General features: G+C 44.7%; 5 protein-coding genes across 5 annotated transcripts; 1 reads left to right on the forward strand and 4 right to left on the reverse strand.

The window, feature by feature from the left end:
- Positions 1-66: 66 nt before the first annotated feature.
- Positions 67-4,762, forward strand: LOC115628682 (sugar transporter SWEET1). Its single transcript, XM_030524855.1, has 3 exons — positions 67-550; positions 3,883-4,288; positions 4,352-4,762. The coding sequence occupies exons 1-3, from the start codon at positions 381-383 to the stop codon at positions 4,469-4,471; spliced, it is 696 nt and encodes a 231-aa protein (XP_030380715.1). The 5' UTR covers positions 67-380; the 3' UTR covers positions 4,472-4,762.
- Positions 4,649-6,324, reverse strand: LOC115628681 (deubiquitinase OTUD6B). The gene has a single exon (XM_030524854.1). The coding sequence runs from the start codon at positions 6,032-6,034 to the stop codon at positions 5,075-5,077; it is 960 nt and encodes a 319-aa protein (XP_030380714.1). The 5' UTR covers positions 6,035-6,324; the 3' UTR covers positions 4,649-5,074.
- A 318-nt stretch (positions 6,325-6,642) lies between these two features.
- LOC115628702 (protein suppressor of white apricot) lies at positions 6,643-13,614 on the reverse strand. The gene is made up of 7 exons (XM_030524883.1): positions 13,073-13,614; positions 11,809-11,981; positions 10,957-11,159; positions 9,425-10,439; positions 8,928-9,218; positions 7,673-7,801; positions 6,643-7,606 (listed from the first exon to the last, which is right to left on the reverse strand). The coding sequence occupies exons 1-7, from the start codon at positions 13,423-13,425 to the stop codon at positions 6,732-6,734; spliced, it is 3,039 nt and encodes a 1,012-aa protein (XP_030380743.1). The 5' UTR covers positions 13,426-13,614; the 3' UTR covers positions 6,643-6,731.
- A 147-nt stretch (positions 13,615-13,761) lies between these two features.
- Positions 13,762-15,394, reverse strand: LOC115628720 (gamma-butyrobetaine dioxygenase). Its single transcript, XM_030524916.1, has 2 exons — positions 14,561-15,394; positions 13,762-14,495 (listed from the first exon to the last, which is right to left on the reverse strand). The coding sequence occupies exons 1-2, from the start codon at positions 15,259-15,261 to the stop codon at positions 13,868-13,870; spliced, it is 1,329 nt and encodes a 442-aa protein (XP_030380776.1). The 5' UTR covers positions 15,262-15,394; the 3' UTR covers positions 13,762-13,867.
- Positions 15,260-15,955, reverse strand: LOC115628721 (ribonuclease P protein subunit p21). Its single transcript, XM_030524917.1, has 2 exons — positions 15,792-15,955; positions 15,260-15,724 (listed from the first exon to the last, which is right to left on the reverse strand). Exons 1-2 carry the CDS (start codon positions 15,953-15,955, stop codon positions 15,295-15,297), a joined length of 594 nt encoding a protein of 197 aa, XP_030380777.1. The 3' UTR covers positions 15,260-15,294.
- Positions 15,956-16,883: the final 928 nt, after the last annotated feature.

Below are 16,883 nucleotides of genomic sequence, written 5' to 3' on the forward strand. Positions count from 1 at the left end.
GCTGTGGCAATCGTATAAATGATGGGCAGCACTGGCGCTGCTGGCCAGTCAGTTGTTGTTACGTCAGCCGTTTGTACCGCCGATTCTCGTCCGTTGGTGGTCGTTAAGTTTTTTGTTTTCGTTTATTGTTGTTGTTGTTGCCCAGCAGTTTTATTGCTTTTGTTGTTATAATATAGTAGCTGTTGATTTGATTTCTAGTCCACATCTAAATGCAGTGATCAACAGTGCGCCAGTGAGAACACACTAAGAACCATTTAAAATTAAACTCCCGCACACCCCACCACCCCCGCGATACATATTTAAAACAAGTTTTGAGCTTGCGCCGGAGTTCAAAACAAAAACAAACCAACCTCACACATACACACATCCGAGTGGAGAATATGGAGGCGCTAGGCGATATATTGGCACCCTACAGCGATACGATTGCCAAGGTTGCCGGCACCATAACGTGCCTGCAATTCTTATCCGGCGTCGTCTTGATGAATGACATCAGAAAGAAGGGAAGCAGCGACATATATCCAGTGGGTCCATTCCTGGGCGGTATTGTACTGTAAGTAATGCTGCATTAAAATTTAATTCACTTTCCGCTTCACTGCACATTTCCACAAAAACACACACACGCACACACACATAGTCGTGCGAAATTGATTAAATTTTGAATAGTCGCCATGACATTGCCAAACGTTAGACGCCCCCTCCCTCACCCACAATATCCACACAATAATTTGCTGCATTTTGTGACTGACTCTCGATGGCAATCATTCAATCAATCCCCTCCCCCCGCCCTTTATCGACAATTGCTGATGGGGTGTCAGTTACATAAAAAGCACACTTCTAGCCAAAACGTTTAAAAAAGATAAAGCAACGCGTCGCCGGCTAAAAATGCGGCTGTCTATATGCATCTATGTATCTCAGTGCCCTCCCCATACCCCCCGTCATCAGAATAGTTGAAATATTCTTAGGTTCTATCTCGGCTACTCATTTGATTGTCGATTTCGCGCGGTCTAGCGGCGCTCGCTTATCACTATCAGGCTTCGGCAGCCAACACGTACACTATTATCTACGGACGGACAGACGGACAGACGGACGGATGGACGGGCGTGCTCGTAGGGAGCGGCTAAATTTACAGCCCTTGAATGAGCGATCAACAGGGTGTGTGTCTTGGGAACGTACAAAAAAAGTATCTTAACTTTCCCAGAGAGTTTGTCCAGATGTCATGCTCGAGGTCAGTTAATCAAAGTTAATGGGTCTGTGACACCACACTGGGCGCTAGATTGAAAAGATTGCTAAGAATATTTACTGCTGGACTGTTCTTCATTGCTTCATGCTTTCAATTCTTTAGTTTTCTCTCTAGTGCCATACAAAAAAGTTGAAATTTGGCCAACCATTTTGTTTAGAATAAATCTGCTCGAATTCGAAGTTAAGGAACTTTTCAGGTTTCAGATTAAAAAGATTAAAAACCATTTTGTTTAGAATAAATCTGCTCGAATTCGAAGTTAAGGAACTTTTCAGGTTTCAGAGATCTTCAGCTGTTCCGCAACTAAACTTTGTTTAAGCGGGGAAGTTTTCAGAAATATGCCCTACATTTTAAATATTTATAAACGGTTTGTAATTGTTTTTGAATTTCGACGATCTTGTTTTTCCACATGAGAACTTAAGAGGTAGTCGGACCTTTTAAATTCCAAAAGATGCCATTTGGTAAACCAATGCTGACTAAATGAAATAGAGAACCAAAAAGTCTACGTTTCTACGATTTTCCAGGAAGTGTAAAATCTAGCAATCTGAATAAATGTGATAGCCACAATCAGACAGAGGGAATTATACGCGATTTAAGAGCTACTTGGATGAATGAAAAAATTAAAGCGCCTTGCTAGAGCATGCGAGCATCGGCAGTTAGAATTATTATTCTCTGTCCACTCGTAGACAATCCCATTATGGCTGCACCTGTGGCCCGGCCCCACCTGCAGCTGCCTCTGCGGCTGCTTGGCATGCAAGTTGGTTGGCTGGTTTGTTGTTTTATGCAAATTACTTGGCATTAATTGAAATAAATGTAATGTGGCGAAGCTCGATTGGCGCCATGGCCAAGAGCGGTTCTAAAGACTGTCTGACATGCGAGAGTCGGCGTTTGTGGGCAAGTGGCAACAGCTGTGATGCCTGTTGCGGCATCGTTGTTGCCCCAAGTTGCGTGTTATGCCACCATTTGACCTGTTGGCCAATTGCTAATTGGCTAAAAGGGAGCAAGTCCCGAGCAATACGTGTGTGGTATGTGATTTATGGAGGCGACCACAAACCATTTCACACTAGGAATTTATTTCGCAATTTTTTTTTTGGTAACAGCAAATAACATTCAATGACTTGGTGTTTTGCGGCTCTATGATAAGAGTTGTTGTTGTTGTTGTCGATAATGTTTCGACACGTCACACAATCCATATTCTAAGGGGATGGTGTCGCAACTCTAGCAAAGTATTAGAGAACCACTATTCATGATTCAATTCAACTTTTCAGCCTTATCGTTTAGGTGAGAAGCTTCGTTCGGCTTTTCCTTGATTTTTTTCATGTTTTTGCAAGATTGGCAGAACATATATGTATACTATATATGATCAGCATGGCGAGGCGAATTCCAATCCACTCAAAAACTAGTTCACTTCCAACGTTAAATTCATATCTAATGGTCAAGCATGTCTCGCGAATGCTCGTCATGTTTCAGCCACATGCAAAATACTAACTAGAAATGCTTCATAAACTGAGATAAGATAAGTACGAAAACAGTAGGGTATATCTATAGATTGTTCATGAAGCAAGATTATTTCTTGTAAAACAGAGTAAATAATACGTGTATGTAGATTATAATAACTTTTTGGCTCGTTTAAGCTCGCTTTAAGCTTGTTTTTGTAACACTCTCAAAATATGCAACTATTTTCGAGACTTTGAAGTAACTTCTTCGTCTATAAAACGCAGTCTCCCAACTATAAAGAGTCTTAGATTCTGATATTCGACTTGGCTTTGTTTTTTCTCCGTATTTTGTGCTTCAAATTCAATTGTTTTTATCACTGAATTGAAGATATTGCTAGTCTATTGAAAGTTCTTGCTTATGGGAAATAAGTGCGTCTCAGAAGTAAATTGGACAGGACTTGGATGAGCCAGTTCTCTGGAGGCTTACTTAATACTTAAAAATATGATTTTGCCATGAATATCTTTCATGTGTAATGCTATTAATAGAATATATCCCTTTATATATTCTATATAAAAAGGCCTTATATTCATAAAAATTAGAAAATTGGAATCCTATAAGATTAAGAGAGATTAATCCAATTAGCATATTTGGGAAACGGAAAAAGCCTTGATTATTATTATCAATGACTCTAAAATTTCTTTCTATTAATAAAGATCTAAATACATAAATTTTCAAAAATTAAATGATGAACATGGAGCTCCAGTTGGGTCGCAACTGCCAGAGACTTGAATGGGACATTCTAATTAGATCTGTTTGACTTCTCCTTTTACTTTTAATACTATTTACTTCTTAATGGACCTTTCAATTCTAAAAAGGAGATTATATGAAAACATTTCTGCAGCTGGACCTGAAGCCCCAGGCACAATCTTTACGGAAATTGTTCATAGATCTGGTTTTTTCACAGTCTAATTAGATCTGTTTGACTTCTTCTCCTTTTACTTTTAATACTATTTACTTCTTAATGGACCTTTCAATTCGAATAAGGATATTATATGAGAACATTTCAGTAGCTGGACCTAAAGCGCTAGGCATAGTCTTTACGGAAATTGTTCATAGATCTGTTTTTTTCACATGCCCGACTTAATAACACTAAAAACTTATCTGCATATTTCCAAATCGAAATGATTTCCTTCCTCTTTTCTTCACAGCACCGTGCTGAGCTTAAAGGTCGGCCAGCTGATGGGAGATCAGGCGATGATCAAAGTGAATATCATTGGATTCGCCATCAATGTTGTCTTCATGGTCGGTTTCTATTACTACGCCTCGAACGAGAATAAGACTAAAATTTGGGCCAAGATCGGTTACGTCTCGCTCTTCCTGATGGCCTGCATAGCGTACTCGAACTACGAGGATCCCAAAAAGGTGGAATTCCGTTTGGGAATGCTAATTACTGGCATTCTCGTGTGGCTCGTTGGCTCTCCGCTGCTGCATCTGGGCAAGATCATTGAGGCGAAGAGTACCGAAGGCATGCCATTCCCGATTATTTTGTCGGGTAACCTTGTCGCAGCATCCTGGATGATCTACGGCCTGTCCATACGCAACACTGTGGTCGTGGTAAGTGGCTTAGCGCAGAAAGAGCGAACACAAGTCTACAAATTGATTTAATTTTGAAAACAGTTCCAGAACTTATTCCTTCTGATTTTGGGCGGCATTCAACTGTCGTTGTTCGCCATCTATCCGAACACGCCTGCCAAAAAGCCGGCCGCCAAGAAGCCAGTCAGTAAGAAGAACGACTAAGGAAGGGAAACAAGCAGAACAAAATTATAGAAAAAAAATCAACACTGAGATCGCTTTATTTCGAGGATTGAGAAGAGGCATTTTTTTCTAGAGAAAACGCGCTTTTTCAGTTCTTCAGCGAGCAGTACCAGAGTGCCCCGCCCAGTTGGCGCCCGCTAGCTATAAATTTTATTACAATTAATATAATAACAACTAATATATATATTGTGCTACTATTTGCAATTTTGACAATAATTCAAATCTTCCAGATATTTACATTTCACAAAATAAAAACGAACGAATCTGATCTGATCTGATCGCCTTCTGATCAAGTTGATAATAAAAGATCGAGTTCAACTACATTGTTATATTTGAGGATTCTGGTTTTAGTGAACTGGTGGGTTGGATTCGGGACTGGAGGGGTGAGAAAAACTTACACCAATCGTCTAATTCTCGTTGAATTTGAAACGCGTCCACAGCGGAGCATTGTCCATCTTATACTAGAATTTAATGAAGACTTCTTCTTTTGGTAGGTCTGATAGATCGGAATAGTGCGGAAAAGGAAGACAGGACCCGCATTTAAAATTTGGCAGTCTGGCAGTTCTGGGCGGGTCCAGTTCCTTTCTAGCCACCCAGCGGCAGTGTCGAATTGTAATGCTCGCCCAGCTGATACATGTGGCGATGATAGCATATGACGAGCGGTGCGCCGCCGAATTCCTCGCCCAGCTTAGTTGGCGCACCCTCCGCCTGGAGAACCTCGATGGGCACACGGAGCATCGAGGAGAGCGCCTTCAGCTCAATGTGGCCGCCCCAGGCATGCGTATTGGTTATGGCCTGGCAGTATTCCTCGAACTGGGCATCGTTGAGCAGGTCTCCAGTGTCCTGGTGCGTCATATAACAGATAAGGGTGTCTTTGTGGGCGCGCACATAGTTGGCCGTCTCCAGTCGCAGCTCCGACACACTGGGACTGGGCAGGCCGTGGATGGTCAGCTGATGGCGTACCGCATTATAGAGACAGTCGCCGTCAGATGGGATGCGATGTATCATGACTTGGCGACTAGCTAGCTTCTCGTTGATCTGCTGCAATTCAATCAGCTTGGCCGATGGCTGTTTCTCCGCATGCTCCAGCTCCTCGCGTATTTCTTCCTCTCGTTTGCGAGCCTCGCGCTCCTTTTTGTCGCGACGCTTCTGCGCCTTCGACACACGCTGCTGCATGGGTTGCTGCTCGTGCTCCTGTTCGTGGTCGTGCTCATCCTCCTGGTTCTGTGCTGATTCGGGCGACTTTTGTTGATCTACCGCCTCCTGGGGTTCTGATGCTTTGATAGTTGCTGCCATGGCAGCCGCCTTTTCCGCTGCCTGCAGCTCGAGTTTGTGACGCTGTTCCATTTCACCCTCCAGTTGGGCCATCTGCTCCAGAAACTCCTTCCGCTTCTTCTTGTCGTTCTTCGGGGCATTTTTCTTGAGCGCCTGCAGCTTAGCCTGCAGTTCCTTGCGCTCTCGCCGATGCCGGCTGTTCACATCCTCGAGCGTGATTTCGCCCAGACGGGCTTCCAGTTCACCAAGCGGTTGATCATCGGATGCCATTTGTAGATGGGAGTTAAACAAAATACTGCGACTTTTAAAAACTTAAATAATCTGTGTCTATTGTTTTTTTTTTTTTTAGCAATGTGCTCCCACTATGTGAGTATGTACGTATGAATGTGACGTGAATAATTTCGCATGGCAATGGGTAGTACTTTTAACAGCTGTGGCATAGTCGTCAGCTTTTGTACGGCTCCCACGATTGCTGTTATCGCAAAGCGATAGCTATCAGGAGATGCGCGCGCGCCGCTGCCAATTTAAATGACCATTTTAAAAGCCGGTGCTTTGTAAAATTCTTTGAAGAAATTTCACTAATTAAAAATATCTCGAACTGCGTATGTGAAGCTGCACCTGACTTGTCCTTTTCTGTGTTGAAATAAATTCAGCAAACTTGGCTAGGGAAGAGACAAGATCTGTCCAATATCTACGGTTGCATGATGTGGGCGAAGGACTTCTTCGAGGAACCGTACTGTGCCGTGGTGGGCGACAGCATTGTTTAATGTGAGGATAGCTTCGTGGGCAGCCCAACTGCGGGATTGATAATCTACTGATGTCGACGACTATATGGCCTGCACTTGGAAGCCGTTATCATTTGTCCTTGTACTGCATTATTATAATTAAAGATTTCATTTATTACACAGTTTTTTACACTTGAAGCTTAGTCCTTGTTTGTTACTTTGATTAATACAAATCATAGTTATCAGTGGGAGCCGTCGCTGCTGCGCCGGCGCCTTTTATGACGTTTGTGACTCTTCCGAGACGCATGGCGCGAACGTTGTCGCTCCTCGCGATGGTGATCGTGATGGTCATGATGGGCATAATGATGGTGGCGATGATGATACCGAGGCTCCTCGTCACTGCTCACCACAACGGATCGGCTGCGACTGCGTTCACTATGACTCCGACTCCGGCTACGGCTACGCTGTTTGTGGCGACGCTGCTGCGCAGGACTACGTGTAGTGCTTCGATATCCACGACGTCGATGCTTGCGATCATGCGTCTTTGTAGGGGTCGGCATGGACAAATCATCGCCAGCTTTTCGCTTGCGTCGTTGTCGATAGGAACGCGACCTGCTCTTGCCTCTGCTGTGACTACGACCGGGGCTGCCACTCTCGCTGCTCCCGCCGCTATCGCTGCCTGAAGACGATTCGCTCGCATCAAGCAGTGTGGATCGTGAGCTCGATCTGTGCCTGCTACTTCGGCTGCGGACTCTGCTGCGAGCTGCGGTTGTCGGCGCTGTGCCTGCCGCCACCAGCTGCACATCGTCGTCGTCGGACAGCAGCACGGATGGTAGAGCGGGCGGGGCCTTGCTTGTAAACGTATTTGTACTGTCGTCATTCAGCAAATTATATTTTTCAAGATCGCCACCACCCTCCTCATCGTCATCGTCGGCTGCAGTCTTGGTCCCCTCTTTGGCAACATTGTCCTCTTGTTCGTCCTCGTCTTCGTCGGGCCCAAAATATGTAATGGGTATGGAACGCACAGAGTCGTTGGAGTCCTCACCCTCGCCGCCCTCCACTAATCCATCTTTTGTAGCGGCTGTCTCGCTAACGCTCGAGGACCCAGCAGCTTCACCTGCATAGGAAATCAGACAATGGTTGAATCTGAGCAATTATTGGAATAAATATGAATGCCGCCTACCCTTGATCTGATTGAGAAACGCCATCGCCTTGCGTTTCCGCTCCAGCTGCAGTTGTTTTTCACGCGTGATCAGCCCATTCAGTTTCTCGCGGGCTATTTGCGCCAACTTGTCCTTGAAGCGCTCCTCGGCTGTAAGAGAGAATGCGAAAGGTTATACGTTAGTCATTATTATCTTTGAATTTGTTCATATATGTTACTGGCAAGCTAAGCGATTAGGGATGATCTAGTTTTTAGTCGCCCTAAGACCGCTGAAGAGCGACTTCAAATTGAATCAGACGTTTGCTAGTGCTAAAATCCATAGAAATTAGGGCAAGGAAATGGCCTAAAATTTCTTCTGAAAGGACACTTTCATCGCATATTATAGTAATTATTCTTAGTGGAAAGTACTATCTATCTATTCATAATATATTTGGAGTTAAAATTAGCTTTAAAGCGAGCCCACACTAAGCTGGTACACATTTTTGTAAATCTTTAATCCTTATTTAAGTAATGTCCTAGGCTGGAAAATTATTAAATTTTCATTTTTTTCAATCATGCTTTTGTCTTTCCATTGCGGCGTGATTCGAACCGAGTGTCTAGGAAATCGCATTATGGGATTTCTGGAAAGACAACTGCAAATTATAGTAATTATTCCTAGTGGGAAGTACAATACTATTTCATGCTATCAATAATATATCCTTAATATATTTGGAGTTAAAACTGGCTTTGAAGCGAGTGTCTAGGAACTCACATTATGGGATTTCTGGAAGGACATTCTCATTGCAAAGTATAGTAATTATTCTTAGTGGGAAATCGTACACTAACGGATGCTATCAAGATTAGATCCTTAATATATTTGGAGTTAAAACTGGCGTTGAAGCGAACCCAACATAAGCTGGTCTTTTTTGGAACACATTTAAAATTAAATTAAAACTTAATTCATGGCTTTTTTTTTGGATACGAAATAACTTTTGTCGGTAAGCCTTTGCATAAAAACAATTCAAAGAGCTTGATAGTTCCCCTACGTCCCATTACATCTACACATCTCTAATTTATTTTCTTCATTAAAGTTGCAGTCTTTTCTTAAATAGTCTAAGTAATAGTAATAGCCAATTTGTTGTTGCACTAACTATTGGATTTCTAGAAGAGTCTTGCTACAATCAATGGCAGATGATTTTTTTGAGTGGCAGTTGTGCGGACTTAATCACAATGTTAGTGATTAGATCTATTAGTTAAGCTTGACTGTATATCATTAGTTTCATTTGCCGATACACACCCTGCCGCTGATCCTTGTGTGGCGCTGTGGGCGACGCCGTGCCCATCGTTGCTGGCAATGTGGTGACCATCGGCTTCTGCCCACCGCCGCTGCGCGCCAACAGTTGTGTCTCCACCTGCTTTATGGCACGCTGGACGCTGTCGGGCATGCCGGGACGACTAGACTCGTTGCCAGAAGCTGATGTCGCTGCCCCCGCCTTGCCATCCTCCTCATCATCGCTGGCCTCCTGCGGCAGCGTGGACTGCAGCGGTGCTTGCTCGTCGCGGGCGCGTATGGAAAATGAAACGGGCGCTGAAAGAGTTGCTGCACAATTATAACATTCTTCCCAAATGAGGCAGTAGTGGTTATCATGTAAGAGCCCTAATTTCCAGACTAATTAATCCCCTCTGTTTTATAATCCCCCCATTCCCATTCGCCCATTTCGATTGCGATTACGCTTCACAAACTATTCAGTTTCATGCCATCTGATCAGAAGCTTGAGGAAGGATTAGGCTTACCCTTTTCGGCAGCAGCAGCCGCTGCAGCGCCACCAAATGTTAGACCCTTTTTGCTCATGAGGGCGGCCGCCACAGCCGCCGCTTTGCGCGTTTTCTCCTCCTTGGAGGCAGCGTCCACATCGCCGGTTATTTTGAACATGTAATAGGGATAGTACTCGTTGCTGGGCAGCAGAAAGTTGAACCGTTCCACACTTTTGGTGCGCAGCGTCTCCTCAAACTGGCGACCATTCTTAATCACATAGGTAGCCGTCTTGTCAATGATGTGTCGCAGGTTCTCTTCGGGCAGTGGAAATGTCAGCAAGGCCGGTGGCTTCGTTTCGTGCAGCGGCGCCTCCGCTAAGTTCAGCTTTTTCTTCGGTGGCGGCTGCTGCTGTTGTTGTTGTTGCTGCTGCTGCTCCTGCTCGTCAGCTTCGCTCTCGGAACTGTAGTCTTGGGCTAGCGCCAAGGCGCTGGTACTCTTGAGCAACTCCACTTTGGGTGGCGCATCATTGGCATTGTCCTCGTCGGGCTCCTCCAGCGGCGCATGCGCAAATGTGCTGCCATTGTACTGCAAGAGGACGGGCATGAACTCACTGCTCTGGCTGGACTTGCAGCTGGGCGTGGGCGAAGCTGTGCCGGCCGAGTGCTGCGAGTTGCTGGCACTGCCCTCGTCATCCAGCACGGCCTGCAGAGGCACTCCCTTGATCTTGCTGATGAGCTGCGTGTAGGCGCAGTTGGCCGATGGCTTGTACTTGATGGTGGGCACGGTAATCACATTAAGTCGCTTAGGACTGGGCGGATTTGTTGTCTCTCCGGGTGTCTCAGCTGCTGGTTCCGGCGCCGGTGCATACTTCCCCTGCTTAATGGCCGCCAGCAGATGGCGATAATAGGGCTGCAGTAGTCCGCCCTGCGTCAGGAAGTCAAATTGCGGATTGTTCGACTGCTTGGCCTTGATTAGTATCTCCATTTGTGCCCCTTGCATGGCAATGAAGCGCGCGGTTTTTTCAATTATTGCGTGCTGCTTCATGGTCTCAGGCTGTAAGAGAACAAAGGGTCCATAATTGGTAGCTGTTTGGTTTCACAATTATAATTCATTTTATAATCTAGGCGTACTCCAATCCAATGAACCACAAAAGTATTAAAAAATTCGCTTCTGCTCTAGCCACTTGCACTGTAAAATTACCAGTACCCTTCACCTAAATGAATAGAATTAGAATTTTAAAAAAACAAGACAAGCCTTCATACCAAGTTTGGTGTTCCTAACTATTATGGTTGAAAAGTTATGGAGGTTCATACAGGCAGACGATCAGGCAGATATAATTCTATAAAATAGGGTTCGTGACGCCTGTTTTTGGCATTTAGGATTACTAGAAAATTGTTGCACGCTTCACGGGGGAAAAATTTAGAAATAACTTATTTCCGTTATCACAAACAATTTTGATGTTTACTTTTTTTTTATCTTAAACGGATTTTAAGAACAATACGTGTATATAGTATCAGATTAGGAAGTTCGCTTTGTCTCTTGTCAGAGATTGGAATAGTTTAGAGCTTACCACAAGCATGCCGGGTGGCGGGATCTCTAGCAGAGTAGCTGGCAATATGTAGGGCTGCTCGTTTTCCTCAGAGGTCGGCGAACTGGGGGCGACGGTGGCGCTTGTTGGCACAGGCGCCGCCTGAGACTGGCCATCGTACTGAAAGCCCACCTGGCTGTAATTGCCGCCAGAGGTTTCTTGCTGCAGGCGTTTAAGATCTTCCTCTGCGGGTGACGAGGGGTCGCAAAAATAAAAAATACAAGACACGTGTATTTTAGTAAAACAGCAAGACAGGCGCGTGGCGGGTGTGAAGAATTAGTACGAGTAGAAGATTTAGCATTAACTTAGTTTGAGTTTGTTTTTTTTTTTTTTAAGTCTGGTATTAACTTGTTTTTTGGTTTGCATTTGTATTGGATTTTCATAATCATTAATTAGAATTCTCTGCTGCTGCTGTTGTAGTTTTTGTGAAGAGGCCGATGCTGAAGGAGGATGATCTGCAAGAGAGCATTTCATTGCATTAAAACGAAAGGGTTTCTATTTACCTGGCCCGCATTGTGCCGGTTAGTGGTTAGTGGCACAGGGACTCGCCTTCTTGCCGATGACGCCGTCCTGGAGAATGGATGCTTTTGGATGCTTCCCAGCATTACAGACGTTTCGATTCGCTTTCGTTCGATAATTGTTTAACGGTAAATATTTACGCTCTCCTTCATTTGTGCGGGACTTGTTTTGATATTTTAAATGTTAAATTTTTTGGTTTTTTCTTTTTTCTTTTTTTGGTTTTGTTTTTGTTTGCTCTTTTTGGTTTGTTCACTTAGAATTAGATACAATTTGCATTTGGATAGAGAGAGAGTGCCCGCCATCGACGCCACTTACCTTGCTGCAGCTTGTGCTCCTCTTCATTTTTGTACAGGAACAGATAACGCTCCTCCTCGCACAGCTGCTCGGCACGTTGCTCCTCGGCGGTGAGGTACTCGAGACGGTTGCCATAGCCGCCCGGAGGCGCCTCGAACGATGACAGATCGCAGAGTGCGCCGCGCACATCGTACCTATTTGTGTGTGCGTGGGTGCGAGTGTGTGTGTGTTTGAAAATGTCGTGGGATACGATGCGTGTGTGTGTGTGTGTGTATGGACGGTTTGTGTTGTGTGCCAAAGAGAGAGGAGCAGAGAAATATAAACAGATGCATGCAACGTATTAGTCGAGTCTTTGCTTTGGGAACTTGTGCTAAAGCAGCAAAAATTATAAACATATAATTTTGTCAGAGAAACCGAAAGGAATTGTTTGTTGTTGTTGTTGTTGTTGAAATTTGTTTGTTCACACAAATAAATATGTAGCAGGTAGTAATTAAATATCGTTTAATACATATGTATATAAATATATATACATATATGTATATATATAGTTGTTGTTAAAATATAAATCAAAAGTCTTATTATTTGATACATACCGCTCCTGTTGCTAAAAAGTTAATTCATTCATTAAATGTCATTACAATTTAAATTAATTTAAATATTAAAGTTTAAGAAGCACTGAAAAGAGCTGTTATTACATGAGAACGATGTACGGCACAGGTTTGAGGACATAGCATGTGGCTGAGTCTAAGAATATATTCAACAATCTCTTTAAGGGATGGTCAAGCGTCCAAGTCTGAGGGGACTGAAGAGTACTTTCACTTTTTAACTGTCCAGCTTGTCATTATTTTTTATTTTATTATTTTTTTTTGCATATACTCGTGCATGGAACGTATGCAAATCTGTAGAAAGGCAATTAAGATTGGGTCTCGTTCGGTTGGTTGGTTGGTTGGTTATTCTGATGATTGAGTTTTGATGGTGCCCGCCTTTAAGGGAAAACGTCAGCACAAGCCTACGCAGGCAAAACTACAATACATACACGCACACACACATACTATGCATGGACGTATAGCGAATGTGAAGGCACATGTACATACATATATATACGCAGATGTGCCTGAGCATCCTTGTTGCCTACTTTTGGACGCATTGTTCTTGTGTATGGTACTAAATGCAGAAGAATTGTATTGTAGTATATGCAATCAAAGAAATTACGCATGGGTACATACATATATCGTATATAAATAGTAATTAGGGGGGTTAGCCATGGCTGGCAACAATTATTAACCTGTCTATCTTGAGATTTACATCCCCCATCCAGGGTATTAGATGCTTGCCGTGATCCAATTCGCGCGCCTTCTCATCATCCCGGAATATTTTACAGGCATAGCCGAAAACAAGCAGCTCCACCGGTGGCTGTCGAGCATCCAAGGCTGTGGCGGCAGCGCCATAGGCCGTGCTACCGGCCATAGTGGCTGACGTTGTTGACGACGCCACCACATTTGCAGCAACGCCTCCGCCTAGGCCTCCACCTCCTGCGGCTGCCGTTCCAGTTTTGCGCAAAATGCCACTGACGCTGCCGCCAGCGTACTCACGAGCCATGGCGCTGCTGTCGCCAGCACGGATATTATACGGGAGCATTTCGCACACATACACACAATCGGGAGTTTTAACTTCTAATTTCAATGATACTTGGCATTATTGTACGCTAACAATATTTCAGGAAGTAATAATTCTGCAATGTTTTCCGACGATCGAGCACATATATGTGCATGCGTTTCTATCGATATGTATCGGCCAAGGGAATTTTGTGTGCAGACACTGGTCCACGGTGTCACCACCCCTGCGCATTTGACCGCTCAAAATCGTTATCGCTATCGTCGATAACGGTTTTGAAAATACGCAATTCTATGTGAAAGTTATCTATCATTAGGACTGAGCCGTTTTTAATGAAATACAATTATAAACGAAAATCACTGACTTATTGAAAATACAATTATAATAAGCGAACACCAGTGTCGGCAGCTACATGTACATATGTATAATAAACATACAAATCCATCTCACAGCCAATAATGCCAGCCTAACCTTTCACTTGCCCAAATTTCAGCGTACGCAGCTTTGAGTAGATAATGTCCCAATCCACGTAGGCTCCCACCAGGTGGCGCTTGTTCTGTGGCGAGTCCTCATAGGCCGTCCGACCGTGCAGCATGCGCAGATTGTTGAACACAAAGATGTCGCCCGACTGCGTTTTGAATTCGACGGCTTCGTCTTGAATTAGCTGCAAAAACTTGTCATATGCCTCGTACCAGGGCACGACCTGTTCCAATGGCACCGTGAAGCGACTGTCGCGCTTCGTGGTGTTTTGATTGATGCGCGCAAACTGCCCATCAACGTCCAGACAGATGATTGGGGCTCGCCATAGGCTATGGAACGTCATGTCGCCGTCGCGACCAATGTCATACCAGTTGACGGGTACGGAGCTCAGCAGCTCATAGTACTTCGGATACTGGTCGCGCAACTTCGCGGCTATATAGAAGCCATCGGTCAGTGTGTTGGCACCACCGGGCGACGAACTCTGGACGAGCGTGTGCAAAATGTTAATTCCCGCCTTGTACTCATAATACGGCATATCCGTGTGCATGGGCAGCGGAGTCATCAGGTAGGCATAGTTGCCGGCATTGGGTTTCGACTTCACCTCGAAGACGTCGCTGCGGGCAAGAGGGACAATTAGCCTGGGCCATGTGAATCATTTGATTCGTTGGTGTGGGCTCACCCATAGGTAGTACGCTTGATGTAGCCAATGCGCTCGGCCAGCCGTCGAACCACCTCCACATCAGCGGGCGCCTGGCGCAACAGAGCAAAGCCCTGCACAGCCAACGCCTCCAGCCAGGCGAGCAGCACCTCATCGTTGGCCATCACGTCCTCGTAGAGGAACTCGCGCGTGACCTGCTCGAACTGTAGCTTGCCCCATAACTGGGCCGGTGGCTTGTACACCTCTTTGAGGTAGCGCGAGCGCGTTTCGGCTCCGAAATCGCGCTCGCGCAACCATTGCAAGTCGTAGCTGGACTTGTGCGCATCTTGCCAGTGGACGACTAGCTGTTGCTGCTGCTCCTCGTAGGCGACACTCTTCGCCTGCACATTTAACGGGCCACGCTCCCAATGGGATTGGCGCGCCCGTGTCGGCGCATGGAAGCATTTTTCGCATTGGCAATTATCGCGCAGCCAGACATTCGGATACTTCAGACGCTGGCCATCAGGCTGCTCGATTTCTACGAACTGCTGATCGAGCAGCTTGGCACTGGTGGTGGTGGTTGCCTGACGACATTGTGCGCTCAGCAGCCGTCCAATCAGATGTCGACAGCTCAGCATGGCGGTGGGAACTGAGTTAAAGGCCACCTTCGCATTGTGTCGGTGGTGCGGACAGCGGTGGGGGCGGGAGAGGCTGCGGCGCTTATCAAGTTCAAGTGCGACCATTTGTGTGCTTTACAACTACGAATCGGCGATAAGTCAATGATCGGCTGTTGGCTTATCGCAACTGTAACTATCCCTGTGCAGAGCAGCTACCCCTTGTCTAGCGTTCATTGTTATCACTTGAGCCAATGCCTCCGGACGCTCCAGCCAGCATTCTTTTTCCGCATCGACACAGAAGCGACGCTGCTTTTGGCAAAGGCCGCACTGCAGCTGCAACGTGGCGTTGTCGTCTATGGTCGTCGACTTCTGCTCAGAGCCACTCCTGCTGCCAGACGCCTCTGCATTGGCCTGGCCCTTGGCTGGCTTGCCACGCCGACGACGACGACGACGACGATTGCGTCGCTTCCCTCCAGCTTTGGCAGTCGATGGCACTTCGTGCTCCTGCTCCACAACCAGCGCTGTGTTAACGCCCGGCAGCAGCGGCAGGGAACAACGTTTGCAGAGTGTGCGCTTCACTGCCGGAGCTCTGCACAAAACGATTGAAATTAGAATACACAAATGCTGTGGGAAGTACTGGGAGTGGAAAAACTCACATATGCATCACCGCTTTGGTGCCCACATTGCGGCACAATTTCCCATAATAGGCGGCCAGTGTGTTGTTGTTGTTCTGGGCCATCAAATTCGCCGCCTGGTATAGGAAGTTCATGCGCGAACACACATGGCGCTGTCCAAATACTTTACGTTTATTTTTTGCCATCGTAAACAATTTCTGTTTCACACAAACACATGGCAAAAGGCGGTTTTTAATTCTGACGATTTTTGCCGATGTTGTTCAACACTGACAAGCACACTTTAGATTTGAATGGACACTTACGAGCGCGCAGTTTAATGCCTATGTAAACACTGTGCTTGTTTTGATACCCAAAACGTTGTTCGACCGACATGGTGGGAGCGTAATACAAATTTTTAAATTTTTAAAATGGATATATTTTATTTTTTATTTTCACAATTCACTGCAGATTCAATTATAGCGAAATTAGCTAAGTGCATTTAATTCAAACAAATAAATTCATCACTCTCACAGAACTGACATTTGCAATTGGATCTCAGAGAGGAGAAAGTACAGAGAGAATAATTATGACACACTTTTAATAGCTTAAACATTAAAAATATTAATAAATAAACAGTTTTGAAACATTTTTGCCTTAGAAGTGCGGAAATAGCTTAGCAAATTGTATTCGCAAAAGTAGCGTATTTTTAGTTTTTTCTTTTTCTTCTTTAAAACTGCAAATTACTGTAAGAATCAATTAAGAATTGCTACAAATAATTATTTTTGTTAAAATTCACTTACTTTTAATTATTCTTATAGTTAGTATTCTGCTAGTAAATTATTTCGTTCACAAAAGTCAACGTTGTCTTCTACAAATAAACATAACGGGAAAACCTTGCAGTACTTTTGCAAAATTCTTTGCTTACAGCTCAAGCATACTACAACCGAAATATAGGAGGAAGAGAGAAAACGAAGAATTGCATTTTGTGAACAATATAATTAAATAATTATTTCGTGCACCTTATAAGCAATAGTAAAAGCGTTTCAACAAAGGAAAATTAAAATTACCCTATAAAGAGGGAAAAACGAGATATATGCTTATAAGCAAAGAAAGCGATTGGATAAATACCCTTCT

This window comes from Scaptodrosophila lebanonensis, unplaced genomic scaffold (genome assembly GCF_003285725.1).
Source record: "Scaptodrosophila lebanonensis strain 11010-0011.00,11010-0021.00 unplaced genomic scaffold, SlebRS2 tig00000123-arrow-arrow-pilon, whole genome shotgun sequence".
Taxonomy (NCBI): Eukaryota; Metazoa; Arthropoda; class Insecta; order Diptera; family Drosophilidae; genus Scaptodrosophila; species Scaptodrosophila lebanonensis.

What these genes read in the sequence shown, in the direction of transcription:
- LOC115628682 (XM_030524855.1), top strand. Translation starts at nt 381, where the DNA reads ATGGAGGCGCTAGGCGATATATTGGCACCCTACAGCGATACGATTGCC. An exon ending in TTCCTGGGCGGTATTGTACT is followed by an intron (nt 551 to 3,882) that starts GTAAGTAATGCT and finishes TTTTCTTCACAG; the next exon opens with CACCGTGCTGAGCTTAAAGG. An exon ending in TACGCAACACTGTGGTCGTG is followed by an intron (nt 4,289 to 4,351) that starts GTAAGTGGCTTA and finishes TTTTGAAAACAG; the next exon opens with TTCCAGAACTTATTCCTTCT.
- LOC115628681 (XM_030524854.1), bottom strand. Translation starts at nt 6,034, where the DNA reads ATGGCATCCGATGATCAACCGCTTGGTGAACTGGAAGCCCGTCTGGGC.
- LOC115628702 (XM_030524883.1), bottom strand. Translation starts at nt 13,425, where the DNA reads ATGCTCCCGTATAATATCCGTGCTGGCGACAGCAGCGCCATGGCTCGT. An exon ending in CGCCACCCGGCATGCTTGTG is followed by an intron (nt 10,440 to 10,956) that starts GTAAGCTCTAAA and finishes GTTCTCTTACAG; the next exon opens with CCTGAGACCATGAAGCAGCA. An exon ending in GGCTGCTGCTGCCGAAAAGG is followed by an intron (nt 9,219 to 9,424) that starts GTAAGCCTAATC and finishes CAACTCTTTCAG; the next exon opens with CGCCCGTTTCATTTTCCATA.
- LOC115628720 (XM_030524916.1), bottom strand. Translation starts at nt 15,261, where the DNA reads ATGGTCGCACTTGAACTTGATAAGCGCCGCAGCCTCTCCCGCCCCCAC. An exon ending in ATCAAGCGTACTACCTATGG is followed by an intron (nt 14,496 to 14,560) that starts GTGAGCCCACAC and finishes TCTTGCCCGCAG; the next exon opens with CGACGTCTTCGAGGTGAAGT.
- LOC115628721 (XM_030524917.1), bottom strand. Translation starts at nt 15,955, where the DNA reads ATGGCAAAAAATAAACGTAAAGTATTTGGACAGCGCCATGTGTGTTCG. An exon ending in ACCAAAGCGGTGATGCATAT is followed by an intron (nt 15,725 to 15,791) that starts GTGAGTTTTTCC and finishes CGTTTTGTGCAG; the next exon opens with AGCTCCGGCAGTGAAGCGCA.